General features: G+C 41.6%; 2 protein-coding genes across 3 annotated transcripts in view; both read left to right on the forward strand.

The window, feature by feature from the left end:
• Positions 1 to 15,338, forward strand: part of LOC142759794 (A-kinase anchor protein 7-like) — a 160,259-nt gene that overhangs the window by 68,190 nt on the left and 76,731 nt on the right. The gene's annotated exons all lie outside the window — the stretch shown is intronic.
• LOC142759793 (A-kinase anchor protein 7-like) overlaps positions 6,113 to 15,338 on the forward strand; it is an 84,783-nt gene continuing 75,557 nt past the window's right edge. Inside the window, exons 1-2 of one of the 2 annotated variants that reach the window (XM_075862382.1) lie at positions 6,113 to 6,250; positions 6,469 to 6,507. In XM_075862382.1, coding sequence (XP_075718497.1) covers positions 6,202 to 6,250; positions 6,469 to 6,507 — 88 coding nt within the window. In that variant the 5' untranslated portion in view covers positions 6,113 to 6,201. The remainder of the gene's footprint in view (positions 6,251 to 6,468; positions 6,508 to 15,338) is intronic. The other variant, XM_075862383.1, reaches the window with a different exon arrangement.

Raw genomic sequence — 15,338 nt, forward strand, 5'->3', positions numbered from 1 at the left:
GATGGGATTTGCCCATGCTAGGGCCTTGCCAGTAAGCAGAGAGATAATAAAAGCGATCCTTACGCCATCAGAAGGGAATGCTCTGGTGTGTAGCTTGAAGTGGATCTGGCACTGGTTCAGAAATCCCCTACGGGTACTCGCATCTCTGTTGTAACGAGGCGATAGTGGCAGCGAGAATCGGGGCTCAGCACTGGTAATGACAGGAGGTGTAACAGGAGGAACAGCCGGGGGAACAGGAACAGGAGCTGTGGAGACTGCAGCTTGCGCATCTAGCCGATGTGCAATTGCGATCACTGCCCGGAGGAGTTGGTCCTGTCCAGGAGAATCATGGGTTAATTACAGATTTCTGACGTGTGTGTGTGTGCCGGCCCATTAAGGCCAGGCGCGAGCGTGCGCGCTCATCCTACGGGAGCCAGTACAGTGATGCAGAAATGAGTGCCGGTGTGTCTCAGGAGGGAGCTGCCGCCCAGCACTCACTCGTCCATGGCCGCGGCCGTTGGGGGGGGGGGGTGTAAGTGAGAACGACAGTCCGCGGCTGGGGACGTTACAGGCAGCATGTCTCTATGTTTACACAGGGAGATGTGCTGCCGACAACGATAATATTTTTAGAATTTAAAATGATACAATCAGCCGATGAACGAGAGCTGTATTTCTGGAGAAATTGTGTAACAAATCATGGGGTGTTTTTTCTCATATTATTCCTTGTGAAAATGACAAATTATGAACTAAAACTACATATTACTGTGAAAAATATAATTTTCTGACATTTTCTTATAAAATATGAAAAATAGCTTCTAAACTTGTAACCCTTTTAATGTCTTAAAAAGGACCTTTAAAAATGTATGACATCATAAAGTAGGCATATGGTAAATGTTAATTATTAACTATTTGATGTGGTATGATTATCTGTCTTACAAGCAGAGAACTAAACATTTTTTAAAAATGCTAAGGGGTTAAGGAATATTTCCTATTACCCTTGTGCTGCAATATGATCCTCCTTTTGATCTAAAAAAGATATATGGGAGAACAGATTTCTCCAACGTGATGTTACTCTAACCTTATTCTAAATACAGCACAAGATATACATAGAAAGGTTTACATGTATAATTTGATCCTTATGGATCTGTAAAGCTGATCAATGGTTGTCAATTTGTCTGGCTATTGCTATACATTTTGATATGGGTTTTTTATTTTTTCTTAAGAAATGAATATCAGACTGAAAGTCTGCATTATGGTCACAGCCTTCATGAGCCCTAAGTACATGTATATGTGAAATATCAGTACATCTATGGAAGCCATTAACAAATAATGGCTCTGTTTCTGCACAATACACATACATACGTTATGGCCAATAAAAGGGGCCGGTGATTAGCCATATGTTTTGCCCCAAGAGAGGAAACTACGGGGAGAAGATGGAGTTTGCTAAAAATCTTCGTAATATAAAACCAGACTTAAAGAGGCTCTGTCACCAGATCTTGCAACCCCTATCTGCTATTGCAGCAGATAGGCGCTGCAATGTAGATTACAGTAACGTTTTTATTTTTTAAAAACGAGCATTTTTGGCCAAGTTATGACCATTTTTGTAGTTATGCAAATGAGGCTTGCAAAAGTCCAAGTGGGTGTGTTTAAAAGTCCAAGTGGGCGTGTATTATGTGCGTACATCGGGGCGTTTTTAATACTTTCACTAGCTGGGCGCTCTGAAGAGAAGTAACATCCTCTTCTCTTCAGAACGCCCAGCTTCTGACAGTGCAGATCTGTGACGTCATTCACAGGTCCTGCATCGTTACGGCCACATCGGCACCAGAGGCTACAGTTGATTCTGCAGCAGCATCAGCGTTTGCAGGTAAGTCGATCTTACCTGCAAACGCTGATGCTGCTGCAGAATCAACTGTAGCCTCTGGTGCCGATGTGGCCGTCACGATGCAGGACCTGTGAGTGACGTCACAGATCTGCACTGTCAGAAGCTGGGCGTTCTGAAGAGAAGAGGATGTTACTTCTCTTCAGAGCGCCCAGCTAGTGAAAGTATTAAAGACACCCCGATGTACGCACATAATACACGCCCACTTGGACTTTTACTTTTAAACACACCCACTTGGACTTTTGCAAGCCTCATTTGCATAACTACAAAAATGGTCATAACTTGGCCAAAAATGCTCGTTTTTAAAAATAAAAACGTTACTGTAATCTACATTGCAGCGCCTATCTGCTGCAATAGCAGATAGGGGTTGCAAAATCTGGTGACAGAGCCTCTTTAATTAATAGGATCAGTCTAATTTAAAGTATAGTCTCCGCTTAAGCAATGAAAGATAATGCTAGGTGATCTGAAATTGTGTTGTACTATTGCATGCAAATTTAGCAAGTAAGGATGTCCTTCCATATGTGTAAAAGTTTCTGGTGTGAATGTGTAAATATATGCAGTGGAAGGGGAAGCTTTACTGGGAAATAGGAACATTTCAAGTGTGAGTATATAGGAGTGTGATTGTATATATAAAATTAACCCTCTGTGACATCATTTGTCACATTAATCAAAGGAAGATCTTTTGTGGTTATTTTTAAAAGAGATCTATAATCTTTGGGTTTGGTTGGTTCCTCAAATGGGGAAGCTGTTTTAGCTGAATCTTTTTCTGCTGAACTGTTACGGAAGGCACAAGGTCGTTTTTAAGATAACAACAGTTTTCTGGACTACTGTAGTTCTGATTAATTGAGGAGGTAGGGATTCTGTTTAAACACAGTGAGCCCTGAATTTCAAACATTGGGTGGAGTTATCTTTTAACATTTATTAAGATTTTCCATCGATAAACTGGATTACAGGGTGCCTTGCAGTTTGGACCCCGATTAGCTGTATAAGGGAAACAGACAGTAAGTATTTATTTAGTCTGTAGTGTCACCACAGGGTAAATTAATAATTACAATTGAATTTATTGAACTGTTTATGTGATGCACAGATGTGCTTGGTCCCCCAGAGCAAAAGGTGCTCTTTGTAGCTGCTCTCTGCTCTGGCTAATAGATGTGGGTCCTGAATTGAGGATCCACCCCCCTATTAACTCAGAATTCCTTAAACAGGGTGTTTGAAAATGGGTTTTCTAAACGAGACATTCCCTTAAAGTGTAGCTAAATGTTTGACAAACTTCTGACATGTCATCAGTGGCGTAACTACCGCTATAGCAGCCGTAGCGGCTGCTACAGGGCCCGCGGCATGAGGGGGCCCGTGTCGCCCGCCGGCACTGGCTCCCACCATGGCCGGAGGCTCCGCTAGCAGCCTCTATGGCTGCTACAGCGCTATGCCACTGAACACTACGGCAGAGCAGGGAGGTATCTCCCCGCTCTGCCATTAAACAAAAGACATGTATCCCCTCTCCACAGGATAGGGGATACATGTGTGATCGCTGGCATTGATAGGGAGAACGGGGGACTGAAAGTCCCCTGAAGTTCTCCATCACAAACCTCAGACTTCCGGGGTCTGTGTCAGCAGCTCCGCAGAAATTAATGGAGCGCTGGTCGCGTTTGTGCGCATGCGTGACCAGCGCTCCTTTAAATTTTATTGAGCTGCGCAGACGCCGGAAGTCAGAGGTTAATCATGGAGAACTTGGGGGACTTTCGGTCCCCCGTTCTCCCTATCGCTGCCAGCGATCACACATGTATCCCCTATCCTGTGGATAGGGGATACATGTATTTTGTCTTTTCACACTGTAGGTCGCATTTTTTTGGGGGGTTGGGGACGCTGTATGGCGTTCCCTACAGGAGGGGGCTGTATAGCGTTCCCTACAGGGGGGGTGCTGTATGGCGTTCCCTACAGGGGGGGGCTGTATGGCGTTCCCTACAGGGGGGGGCTGTATAGCGTTCCCTACAGGGGGGACTGTATGGCGTTCCCTACAGGGGGGATGTATGGCATTCCCTACAGGGGGGGCTGTAAGGTGTTCCCTACAGGGGGCGGGCTGTATGGTGTTCCCTACAGGGGGGGCTGTATGGCGTTCCCTACAGACCCCCCTGTAGGGAACGCCATACAGTCCCCCCTGTAGAGAACGCCATACAGTCCCCCTGTAGAGAACGCCATACAGCCCCCTCTGTAGATAACGCCATACAGCCCCCCTGTAGATAGCGCCATACAGCCCCCTCTGTAGATAGCGCCATACAGCCCCCTCTGTAGATAGCGCCATACAGCCCCCTCTGTAGATAGCGCCATACATCCCCCTCTGTAGATAGCGCCATACAGCCCCCTCTGTAGATAGCGCCATACAGCCCCCCCTCTAGATAACGCCATACAGCCCCCTTTGTAGATATCTACAGAGGGGGCTGTATGGCGTTATCTACAGGGGGGACTGTATGGCGCTATCTACAGGGGGGCGGTAAAAAAGGCACTATCTACAAGGGGGGGGGGGGTTGTGTGACACCCAGGGGAGGGGGGGCCCCTGTCAAAAGTTTGATATGGGGCCCAGTCTTTCCTAGTTACGCCCCTGCATGTCATAGTTACATGTCAGAAGTTTGTATTGGGGGGGAGGGTCCGAGCACGGAGACCACCACCAATCGCTAGGACGAAGTAGTTTGTGTGAGCGCTCAGCTGCTTTGTTTCTGTTCGATACATTTATTTCCGGAAAAAGCCGGTGTACGAGCTCATAGGCTTTCTATTGAGTCCGTACACGGATACATTTATTTAACAGACAGTTCGTCAAACGTTTAGCTACACTTTAAATTTTGCCAATTAGTTGCCATTCTACAATTGAGATTGATTATGGACCGGTGCATGTTAGCATACAGAAGAGAACCTGAAGTTATGACACGGACAGTGGCAGATTAAGTAGCCCATAGGCCTTCAGCTGTTCCCCAAACTTGCCGTCCCCTTTCCCATAGCCACCCGGCATGTCTAGTAAATACCACCTTTTTGTGATAGCAAGTGGTATTCAAAGCGGATGAGATTTGAATAAATCTCATCCACACGCAGCATAAAAAAACAGCCGAAAAGCAGTTTATAAATTGACCTGCGGTGCAGTTTTTCAATCTACCGCTTGCCAATTTATGCTGCGGGATCAATGGTTTTCTGTTGCGGAGAAAACCCATAACAAATATCAGATGTTACGATTTGTGGTGGAAAAACTGCAATTCTGCCGCAAAAATCGCAACGCAGAAAAAAAATGATACTTACCCAGAACACTCTGCTTCTGCGTCCAGTCTGGCCTTCAGGGATAACAGGAGGCATGGCTGCAGGATGTCAGAGGGGCACGTCGCCATGGCTATGGGTAAGTGTAAACTTTTTTTTTTTAAGTGCTGTTTTTCGCAGCGGACCTTCCTCCCGAAAAACGGTGCCATAAATTGGTTAGTTTTTTCCGTCCGAAATTCCCTGTGGGGACCAGGGCAGATACGCTGTGTGCTTTCACGCAGCGTATCCGCCCTGTGTCAACATACCCTTAGACTTTCTGTAGTGCTAATAATTGATTTTAACTATTGAGTGACAGCTGCAGTCCACAAGATTGAATGCAACTCAATGTATCCATTTGGACTGCAGCTGTATCGCCTTAGTTAAATTCTATTAGTAGCACTACAAAAAGTGTAGCCCCAGCCCAACATTATCCGACGAACGATAAAAAATAAATGGCTACACAATGGCAAATATAATGATAGGCACTTTTGGCGGCCATGGGTCCCCTGGGAGGCCACCAAACATGCCCATATTACAATCTGCCACTGGACACTGCAAGCAACTGTGGGGTGGACTATGCTGGAAATGTCAAGATTGGAGCACACAGTAGAGTCACCCAGTTTTCTATGTGCTGTAAATGGCCTCCATAATCTAAAAATGCATATTGGTAATATTTTTCTAATCTGGTTTACAAGCTCAATTCCTCAGCACTATGTCATTGTGTCATGGTAAGGCCACTATGGAAGAATGTACGTCATAGAAAAAGGGAAGTTATTGTCTATTGTGAGTGGTGTCCAGTATGACTGACAGGCCAATAATTAGGCTAATCAGAAAGTGTCATTCTGTGCGGTGTTGTCTCCTGCGCTGTCAGTCCGAAAGCAATTGCATGGAACAGCAGGACAGGGAGGAGGAGCTTTCCTTCACTATAGCCTCTGGTTCCCTTCCCTTCCATTCCTCCTCTGCTCCCCTCCCTTGTCTGTGGAATAAGCAGCGTTCTGCCAGCCTCTGCACTAATCTGCACTTTAAGGTGTTCGGAGGGAAGAGGATCAGTAGAATAACACGTTGCCATGGGCCAGCTCTGCTGCTTTCCTTTTTCTCGAGGTGATGAGAAAATCAGTAAGTATCTCTATGCATAGCACTCTCTGCAGAGTAAATGTTATAACCGCTGGGTTAGAAACAGTGTTTTCAGCCCATCAGTGGGGAAGGGAATGAAATTGTAGTGTCCCTGCTAGAATAGACACTGATAGTGGGAGTTGGCATTGAAAGCTTCATTGCTGACTGCCTCTTCTATAAATAAAGATATTAAAAATGTGTGTCTGCTTTCCTTCCCTCAGTTTTCTGGCAGCTTCTTTCTATTAACAGATGCCGACAAGGTAATATTTTGTGCACTTTTGCTGTGATGGAATCATTTTTAACTTAGTTGTGTAGTATGTGAATGTGTAGTCCCTATCTTGCCTGTCTGTATTATTGACTTTCATCTGCCTAGTAGTAATTGTTCATAGTGCAGCTCCCACTCTGCGTTCCCATGTAATAAAGCTTATATACCGCTATTTTAATTACTATAATATTATTACCGAGTCGTATACTCATCTGATTCCTGTCCAATAGGCAACTGCAATAATGCATTTCTTTGTAAAATGATAGAGTAGGTGGAGGAGAGTAAAGCATACGGTATAATTTCCACATTTACGGCTATTGTGGAGATTTCTATGGTTGGTTAGCCGGTTAATGGGCTGACTTTTCCTTTCTAACACACTTGATCATGCAGTGAAAAATGTATATGCTGCATACTGTATAACATGATATATTGTTCAGAATATTCTCTTCCAGGTTCAGGGATAACAACCGCCTTTTGAATGCTAAATATCTAGGCCAAATGATTTCGGCGTGTGGTTTACATATTTCACATTCTGCATTGTAAAATTAGTATATATTTTTGTTTTTTTATTAAGATTTGGTTTCATAGATTTACTCTAAGGCTACGTCCAGATTTATAGCCTTTTTGCCTGATGCAGTAGTATTGTAGTGAATGGAATTTTAGAAATTACACCGTGCGGCCGAAAGTTTTTTTTGTTTTTTTTTTGTTTCTTTTTAACCATCGCATCATGCCTTATCTTTTTGACTGTTTAATGAAGTTTATTCAAACACGCGTCTTTATGAACATTTCCCAGCACTGCCCCTTGGAGAATCATTTTGTCAAAATAAATTTTGATATATTTAATGCATGATTTTTCTGACGTTACTTCCTGTCGCACCCCTAGCAGTATGTGCGGCGGTACCTTTCGATGACTGCAATCATTAAATCTGGGTGCGTTTCACATAGGCATGGAATACAGTATAACCTGTGATGCTCTTACAAAGCATGTTTCCATATGCCTCTGGTGGATTTAGTCTACCAACCAATAACAAGCCTGTCAGAATATATTTGGTCTGCACACTGTGGCATCCATTGATTAACAAGTCTGGGATTGATTTCTCAATTACCACTAGGAATTCACGTCCCTCCCTGGAGACACACAAAAGCTTTAACACATTAGACCACTTGACTTGAGTTTATTTTACAACTTTTTAATAATGTAAAAATTATTGGAACAGTATATTTCTAGTGTCTAGACAAGGGATTGACAGGCCTTAAAGTTTCTGTGACTGGCGAAATATGTGCAGAATAAAGTGGGATAGCGCTCCTTATAATACGTTGGTGCCACTTTGGAAGAATTCTTTAATCCATATATCAGTATAATGAAATCCACGGCACTTTTTGTTTTGTGGCAAAAGTAAATTTGTTATATTTGTCACCAAAAAGAATAGTTTTACACTGTTTCAATATCCAAGTAATATTGCATCTAAAAGACCATAAAACAACATTGCGGACCTTTCTCAAGCCGTGTCTGTAACAGCTGCGGTTGGCCATTGCCAACATCGTTTTACTTACTTTTGGATGTAATTCTACCTGGGTATTGAGACAGTACAAAGATTTTTTTGGTGACAAATTAAAAGCAATTTACTATTGTTACTATTTACAAAGTGTGCCGTGGATTTCATTATACTGGCTAAATAAGTGGACTGTGATCTGCGCTAAAAATCTGTGATTTTTGTAGCTTAGGTTTACATGACATAATATAGCAGGGATTGAGTTATGAGCTGCTCCAAAATATGTTATCGCAACCATAGAATGTAACTTGTTAACATACAATAATATAACAATCTGTTACATGTTATATTAATAGTAAGTGGTATAGTAGTCAATGAAAGTAGCAAATCATGCTTTTTTTGTGCCCCCCTCCCATTGTGATTTCTATGGGCACTTCAATGAATGCTATTGCATTCACTAAGTAGATGTCTAGACATTTGCACATTATACAACATTGAGTGATTATACAGAACAGTTTAAGACAGAGGATTCTGTAATATTTTAGATTTATTAATTTATCTTATTATTTTAATTGCCTTTCTTTGTACTTGCAGAAACTCAGAAATAAAAAAAACCTTAGGAGACCGACTTCCCTTAGTGCAGTCAAAACCCCTCTATTTTCTTTGTTCAGTGGTCTGTTCCACCGTGATGTAGTCAGTTTGGGAGAGATTCCCTGTGTGTTGTGGAACAGTCTGCTGCTGACAAATAATGGGGGGGGGGGGGGTTCTGGCAAAATATTGTTTCCTTGGGGCTGTTGCCCTAGCGATGTGTAAAACAGGCGTTTTTGCCGAATTTTTTGGTCGTGTAATTAGGACTCCCATTTGGTATGTGAATTAGACCTGACGCTTCTTTTTTTACACAACGCAGTTTTTAAACACCCGAGCGTAAAAAAAAAACGGTTTGTATGCACTACAATGCGTTTCCCTATTGATGTCAATAGGAAGCTTAAAGCATGCGTTTTTGACGCGTTTTTCGGCACGTAAGATGCGGCAAAAACGCATCAAATACGTGTGAACAAGGCATTATGTTATATATAAGAAACATCCAGTTATTACCTTGTGAAATTGTCAAGCTTGTCTTGTAGCAAGCAGTACACTTGTGTGTCCATCACATGACCAGGACAAATTTTTATCCAGTGGAACTAAGCAATGAAGGTGCCTTCAATGACTACAAGCAAAGTCTTGAAAATCATGAGTAATTGATACATAAAATATATTAAAAAAAGTATAACTTTTTATTATACAATGAATAACTTTTTTATTTTCTTAAACTGGAGCATCCCTTTAAGTTACTCGGATCTGCTAAGATCTGTTATGTGTAAAGGATCTGCCAGACACAACTTCTGTGTCGACGCCCATAGGTAATCAGTCTGCACCTGCTTCTATGTCTGTGAGACTGACTCCATCTTCCACCACCCAGGATGGCAGGCTTAGGAGTGGGAGAGCCTATCACAGCCTGGCCAGACGGAGCTAGCTCCCACCCTCTGTCTATTTATACCTGCCTTTCCTGTTCCTCCTTTGCTTGTGATTCTTCTCTGTTGGTTTCCTGGCCCTGCTGCAGCTTCTTGAAGTACTGATCCTCTGCTTGTTATTGACCTTGGCTTTACTGACCACTCTTCTGCTCTGCGTTTTTGTACCTCGCTCATCTCCTGGTTTGACTCGGCTCGTTCACCTTGCTTGTTGCTCACGGTGTTCCCGTGGGCAACTTCCCCATTTCCCTGGCTTCTTTGTACCCTTGTCTGTTTGTCTGTCGTGCACCTATTGAGTGTAGGGACCGTCGCCCAGTTGTACCCCGTCGCCTAGGGCGGGTCGTTGCAAGTAGGCAGGGACTGAGTGGCGGGTAGATTAGGGCTCACTTGTCTGTTTCCCTACCCCGACATTACATAATTCTTTCTTTTTAATCCATTAAAAATATATCCATCAGAAATAGAAGCGTTAACGCAGTTATTAACACAGCCTAATCTGAGATTTACTGCTTTGTGTGTTTAGGCAAGGACATGTTGAGATACACTTGTTACAAGAGCATAAATTACTTCCTCCAGGGCACATAATACCGGATAAAAACTTGGATTTTGAAATGTTGGACTGTAATTGACAGGAAATGTAGAAAATACATCTTTATACAGTATTTTCTAATTTCATATAGATACGCAGTATACAGGTCTTGCGTGAGCTTTTGTCAGACAATTATATATGTCATTTAGGGTATGTGCAGACGCAGTGACCAAAAATGGCTGAAAATACGGAGCTCCATACAGCTCCTGATTTTCAGACGTTTTTGTAGCAACTCGTGTTTTTCGCTGCGTATTGTACGGCCGTTATTTGAGCTGTTTTTCAATGGAGTCAATGAAAAACACCTCCCCCAAAAACGTCCCAAGAAGTGACAAGCACTTCTTTTTCGCGGGCGTCTATTTACGCACCGTTTTTTGACAGCGACGCGTAAAATTAAGGCTCGTGGGCACAGAACACCATAAAACCCATTGAAAGCAATGGGCAGATGTTTGTAGGTGTATTAGAGGCGTTTTTTCAGGCGTAATTAGAGACGTAAAATGCCCCGAATTACATCTGAAAACACTGTGTGTGAACATACCCTTATGTGTTATATGCTTGTTTGATTTTGTTTTATGAAAGAAAAAAAGGTAATGTTAATATATTTTTGGATTCTTTATTTGTAGGCTTCATTCACCCAAAGTTGGTGTGGTTAAGTTGAGAACGACCCCACTCATGCACCAAAAAGAGCTGAAAAACTGGTGTGTTTTTTTAATTTAATTGTTAAAGCAGAATGTATTTAAAGTAAATGCTGTAGGAAATGTCCCTGGAGCTCTTTATGGGAAAAATTGTGGTACCTGTACTTCAAATTCTGCTTTTTAATCTCGAATATCTCAGATTTTAGGCTGGAACCAACAATTGGTTTTGTGCTGGTAGTAATAATAATAATATTATAGTAATGGACAGGATTTTGGGACCCCTTTTAATCGAGTTTGAAGGAAAGTCTACTTCTGATCTTAAACTTCACTTAATATGCAGTCTACATAAAAAGTTGAGTAACTTTATAAATACATTACATTGCTAGTCTTTTACTGATCCTGAGTTCCAGTCTGTTTCATAGTGCATAGCAGCATTAACAACTCCGAAGGCTATAGAACACAACATTCCTTGCTGGCTCAGTGTCTGCAACAACACTGATCTCTGGTGATTTTGCGTTTTGATAAGAGCAGTCTTTAAATGAATCACTGTTGTAATGAAATGTAGGTAAAACTAAAGCTGGTACTACACATTAAATATTTGTCAGGTGATCCTGATGTTTTTGAAGGAATCCACAGATAATCTAATGCGTTTCTAATCAGGGTCGTAGCAGTCACACTTGGGCTCTGGTGCCTGAGGTGGCCCAAAGGCTAATCTGCCTCATAAGAAGACACCAGAATCATAAATTGCACATGATAGGAGGGAGGTCCTGTTACAGATTTTGCATTGGGGTCCAGGAGCTTCAAGTTACTCCTCTATTTTTAGTGTTTTTTATGGAAAGCTAAAAATGTTTGGTATGGGTTGGCTTTGTCACCCTTGAATAGGATGCAGTTACTAGACAATAATCTCCAGATCTGATGGGAGAATTACATTTATTTATTGTATTGAAGGTTGTTTATACAGAATATCTGTAGGAAAGGGCGTATTCTTGAAGAGCTGACCCTTATGCTGCCTTGGGCACATGAAATCCACAATAGAAAATTCTAAGATAATAGACTGACCAATTACTCTTCCTTCCTCCAGGAAGTACTAATCCCATATTTTCCCGGAGTTGTATGTATACACGTGCACAATTGTATGGTGTTGTTTGTGTATTGTTGAGACATAACACAAAACTTTGCATCATAAAGTTCTAGCAGAAAGTTTTATCTAGGTCACATTTAAGTTGTTTGTCACCTTTCAAGCCTTATTTATAATGTAGAAAAGTTGCAATTTGTGTTTTTTAAGGAAGGTTTTACGTATTCCTAAAACTAACAGAGCATTAATACATAAGCTGTTTTTCTGATCCTTAGTAAATGAGCTATTTAATTTGTTCTTCAAAAAAAAAAAAGTCACTTCCAAAAGAGAATCGTTCAAATGGGTTTGTAATAAGCAAAAACAGAAAAATGTTTACAGTTAATCTCCTTCTTTTTACTCTATGGAAGGCAAACACTATACCAGCAATGCACACTTTAACTAATAACTTATAACAAATAGTAGTTAAAAGAGAACAACCAGAAGATGTGTTTTAAAAGGGTTGTCTAATGGCAGACATTGATGACATATCGCTAGGAAATGCCTTAAATGTCCGAATGGTGGGGGTCTGACCTCTATGACCCTCCGCTATCGCCAGAACAAAGTGGCAAGGAAAGCAATGCGTTACTGTCTCCTCCAGTTTCACGATGATTTTTTACAACACTCAGAACCTGGTCACGCCCCGATCATTCCATCAGCTAGACATTGATGGCATGACCTAGCAATATGCCATCAGTTTCTGCTGTGAGACAACCCTTTTTAAAGCGTACCTAACTTTTCAGAATAAGCTGTCATATGTGTGTACATGAAAAATAAGATTATTTCTGGCCCTTATATGACTTGTACATGGCATTTTTTTTTATACATCAGTTTTCCCCTCTGCCAGCTCTATTTCTAATTCTCAGTTTTTTCGGAGCTGGTGGTGGAGCCTAACGATTATCATGTCTATCAGAGAAGAGAATCCTGCTATCCTATAGTTTATCTATTCTATCTTTATGTGTCTGTGTCTCTTCTCCTGCTTCCCCCTCCCCTCTTTATAGACTTATATGGCAGGCTGTAAAGAGACTACTCCTCCACTTTCTCTAGTCAGTCTGGTCTGCTCTGTTACTAGAGATGAATTTGCAGAGGGGGTTTACAGCAGATTACAGGGAGACACCTAATGGCAGTAACTTAAAACAGAATTTTCTTGGTAAAAACAACTCAATTTTCACAGTAAGTTACAAAGTTGATATGTCAAGTATACTATTAGATCAGCATAAGTTGATTTACAAGTTAGTGTCCATTTAAATTCCCCAGTTAACACTTAACATTTTGATGTAGCTTTTTTTTTTAGAAAAACTGGGAATTTATTAAAAATAGATAAGCATAAGGCTTTGAATTATACTTCTCCAATTACGCTTCATGCACACGACCGTTGTGCGACTCGGGGCATTTTTGATGACATCCGACTGGCACCTGATTCACTTTAGCGGGTGAATCGAGTCCATGAAAAATTATCCGAGTCTCGGATCCGAGGAAAGCTAGGACATGTTCTATCTTTCCTCGGATCATTGACGGGACTCGGCCGGCGCACACGGTCGTGTGCATGAGGCATTAGGCTTCATTCCTGCCTGTGACAAAAAGAGCTGCTTTCAAAATATGCAGTGTGAACTGGGTGATAGACAGTGTAAATCTCTGACACAACAGGGATTCAAATATAATATTACCCCTCTATGATCCCTGGTGAGGCCACATCTTGAATCAGTTTTTACCTCCACATCGTAAAAAGGATGTATGGAGAAGTGGGTTAAAATTCAGACAATTAGATTATTAAATGGGATGGGAGGTCTCTCATAAAAGGGCTAAAAAAATTGGGCTTGTTCAGCTTGGAAAAAAAGACGCCTTAGAGTTTATCTCATTAACATGTATAAGTATATGTGTGGCCAATTCCGAAAACCAGCACATGATTTGTTCTTTCCAAGGACTCTACAAAGGATCAGGGAGCATTAATTGCGTGTGGAAGAAAGATGTTTCAGACATCAATATAGGAAAGGGTTCCTTACAGTTAGAGTGGTGAAACTATGGTATGCCCTTCCCCAAGAGGTAGTACTGGCAGAAACTATGTCAGCATTTAAAAAAAAAGTCTAGCTGTTTCTTTAAGAATAACATTGAGAGTTATAATTAATCTATCAACGAAAGGGGTGTAATTTAATCAGATATGGACTTGTGTCTTTTTTCAACCTATCTATCATTCAAAACAAAGGGCCATTCAGAGCCATTTTGCATTTTAAAGGGGGGGGGGGGGGGGGGGGTTGTAAATGTATTGCACTGGTGAATTGTACCAGAAAAGTTTCTTCTTGTAGAGTGATCTTTCATGTCTGGGCTACAGGTTACTATAAAATCGCATTTTTCTTACACCTACACCTGTTTTACATAAGCAGGTTATACACTATACATGTAAGTTGATAGTTTTGTTAATGACATGAAGGTCAGGCCTAGGCTTAAGGTGGCCACAGCTTTCGTTGAACAGATACTCCTCCCCACCTTCCCATACACAACCACGCTCGTGTTCAGCTGAGCGTGCATTTATTCTATACGGGAAGAGGGGAATAAGCCACTTACAGACACCTCTGGCAGCGGCTTATCTCCTGTGAGAACAAGGATTGGTCATATTTAAACTCAACATGCCCGATCCTATTTTTCCCCGTCATTTGCTGAATAAATGTCGGTTGAACATGTAATACACATAAAACGGTAAGCCGGTCCCGCTAGCGTTACTGTGTGTATGGCCGTCTTATTATTAAATCAACCTCAATATCTGTATTGTAACCCAGGTAATACTTCATTTGAGAGCAGCATGGTTCATAGTTTGTGTTCTGTCCGTGCCTTAGGTTGGTTTCAGACGGCCATAATAGGGCCACATTTCAATGTCGGTATAACATCCACAAGACCCAAACCCCTCACAGTTCTGATAAACCAAAGTTAGGCCACCCTAAAATATTATGGTGATCTAAGTTCAGTTAGGTCAAACCAAGGGGTATCTGGGCCTTGCTGCCAAAATACAGCCCATAAAATGTGTCCCTTTTACAGCCATCTGAAACCGACCTAAAGAGCTACGCGGTTGATAGGTTGGTATGGATATTCTTAGGTCTAGGGTGGAGGTAGGATGGTAATGAATGGTGACGAATAACTAAATATACTGAATATAACAAATGAAAGACAGCCCTTGTGTTAAACAGTCTCTGTCTTGTAGATCGTTGTCTTGTTTATAGTTGGCACAAAGCAGTGTGAGCCCTACATGTTAACACAAACCTGATCAGCAGCTATGGTTTTGCTTAAAGTAGTAGTTATGGGCATCCAGGTCAATTCTTAATGGGGGGACCTGTATCCTTCAATTCCCATGGGTATAATTTGGAGGAATAAACTGAATTTTTTTCTGAATACATTTGTGCTAATTTCAGAAGGACCTTCCCAATTTTCTGTAAAAATGTGACGATTTTAGAATTCGCTGCAGATTTAGCTGTATACCCTATACATTGCGTATTTTTGAGAGGAT

This window comes from Rhinoderma darwinii, chromosome 4 (genome assembly GCF_050947455.1).
Source record: "Rhinoderma darwinii isolate aRhiDar2 chromosome 4, aRhiDar2.hap1, whole genome shotgun sequence".
NCBI lineage: Eukaryota > Metazoa > Chordata > Amphibia > Anura > Rhinodermatidae > Rhinoderma > Rhinoderma darwinii.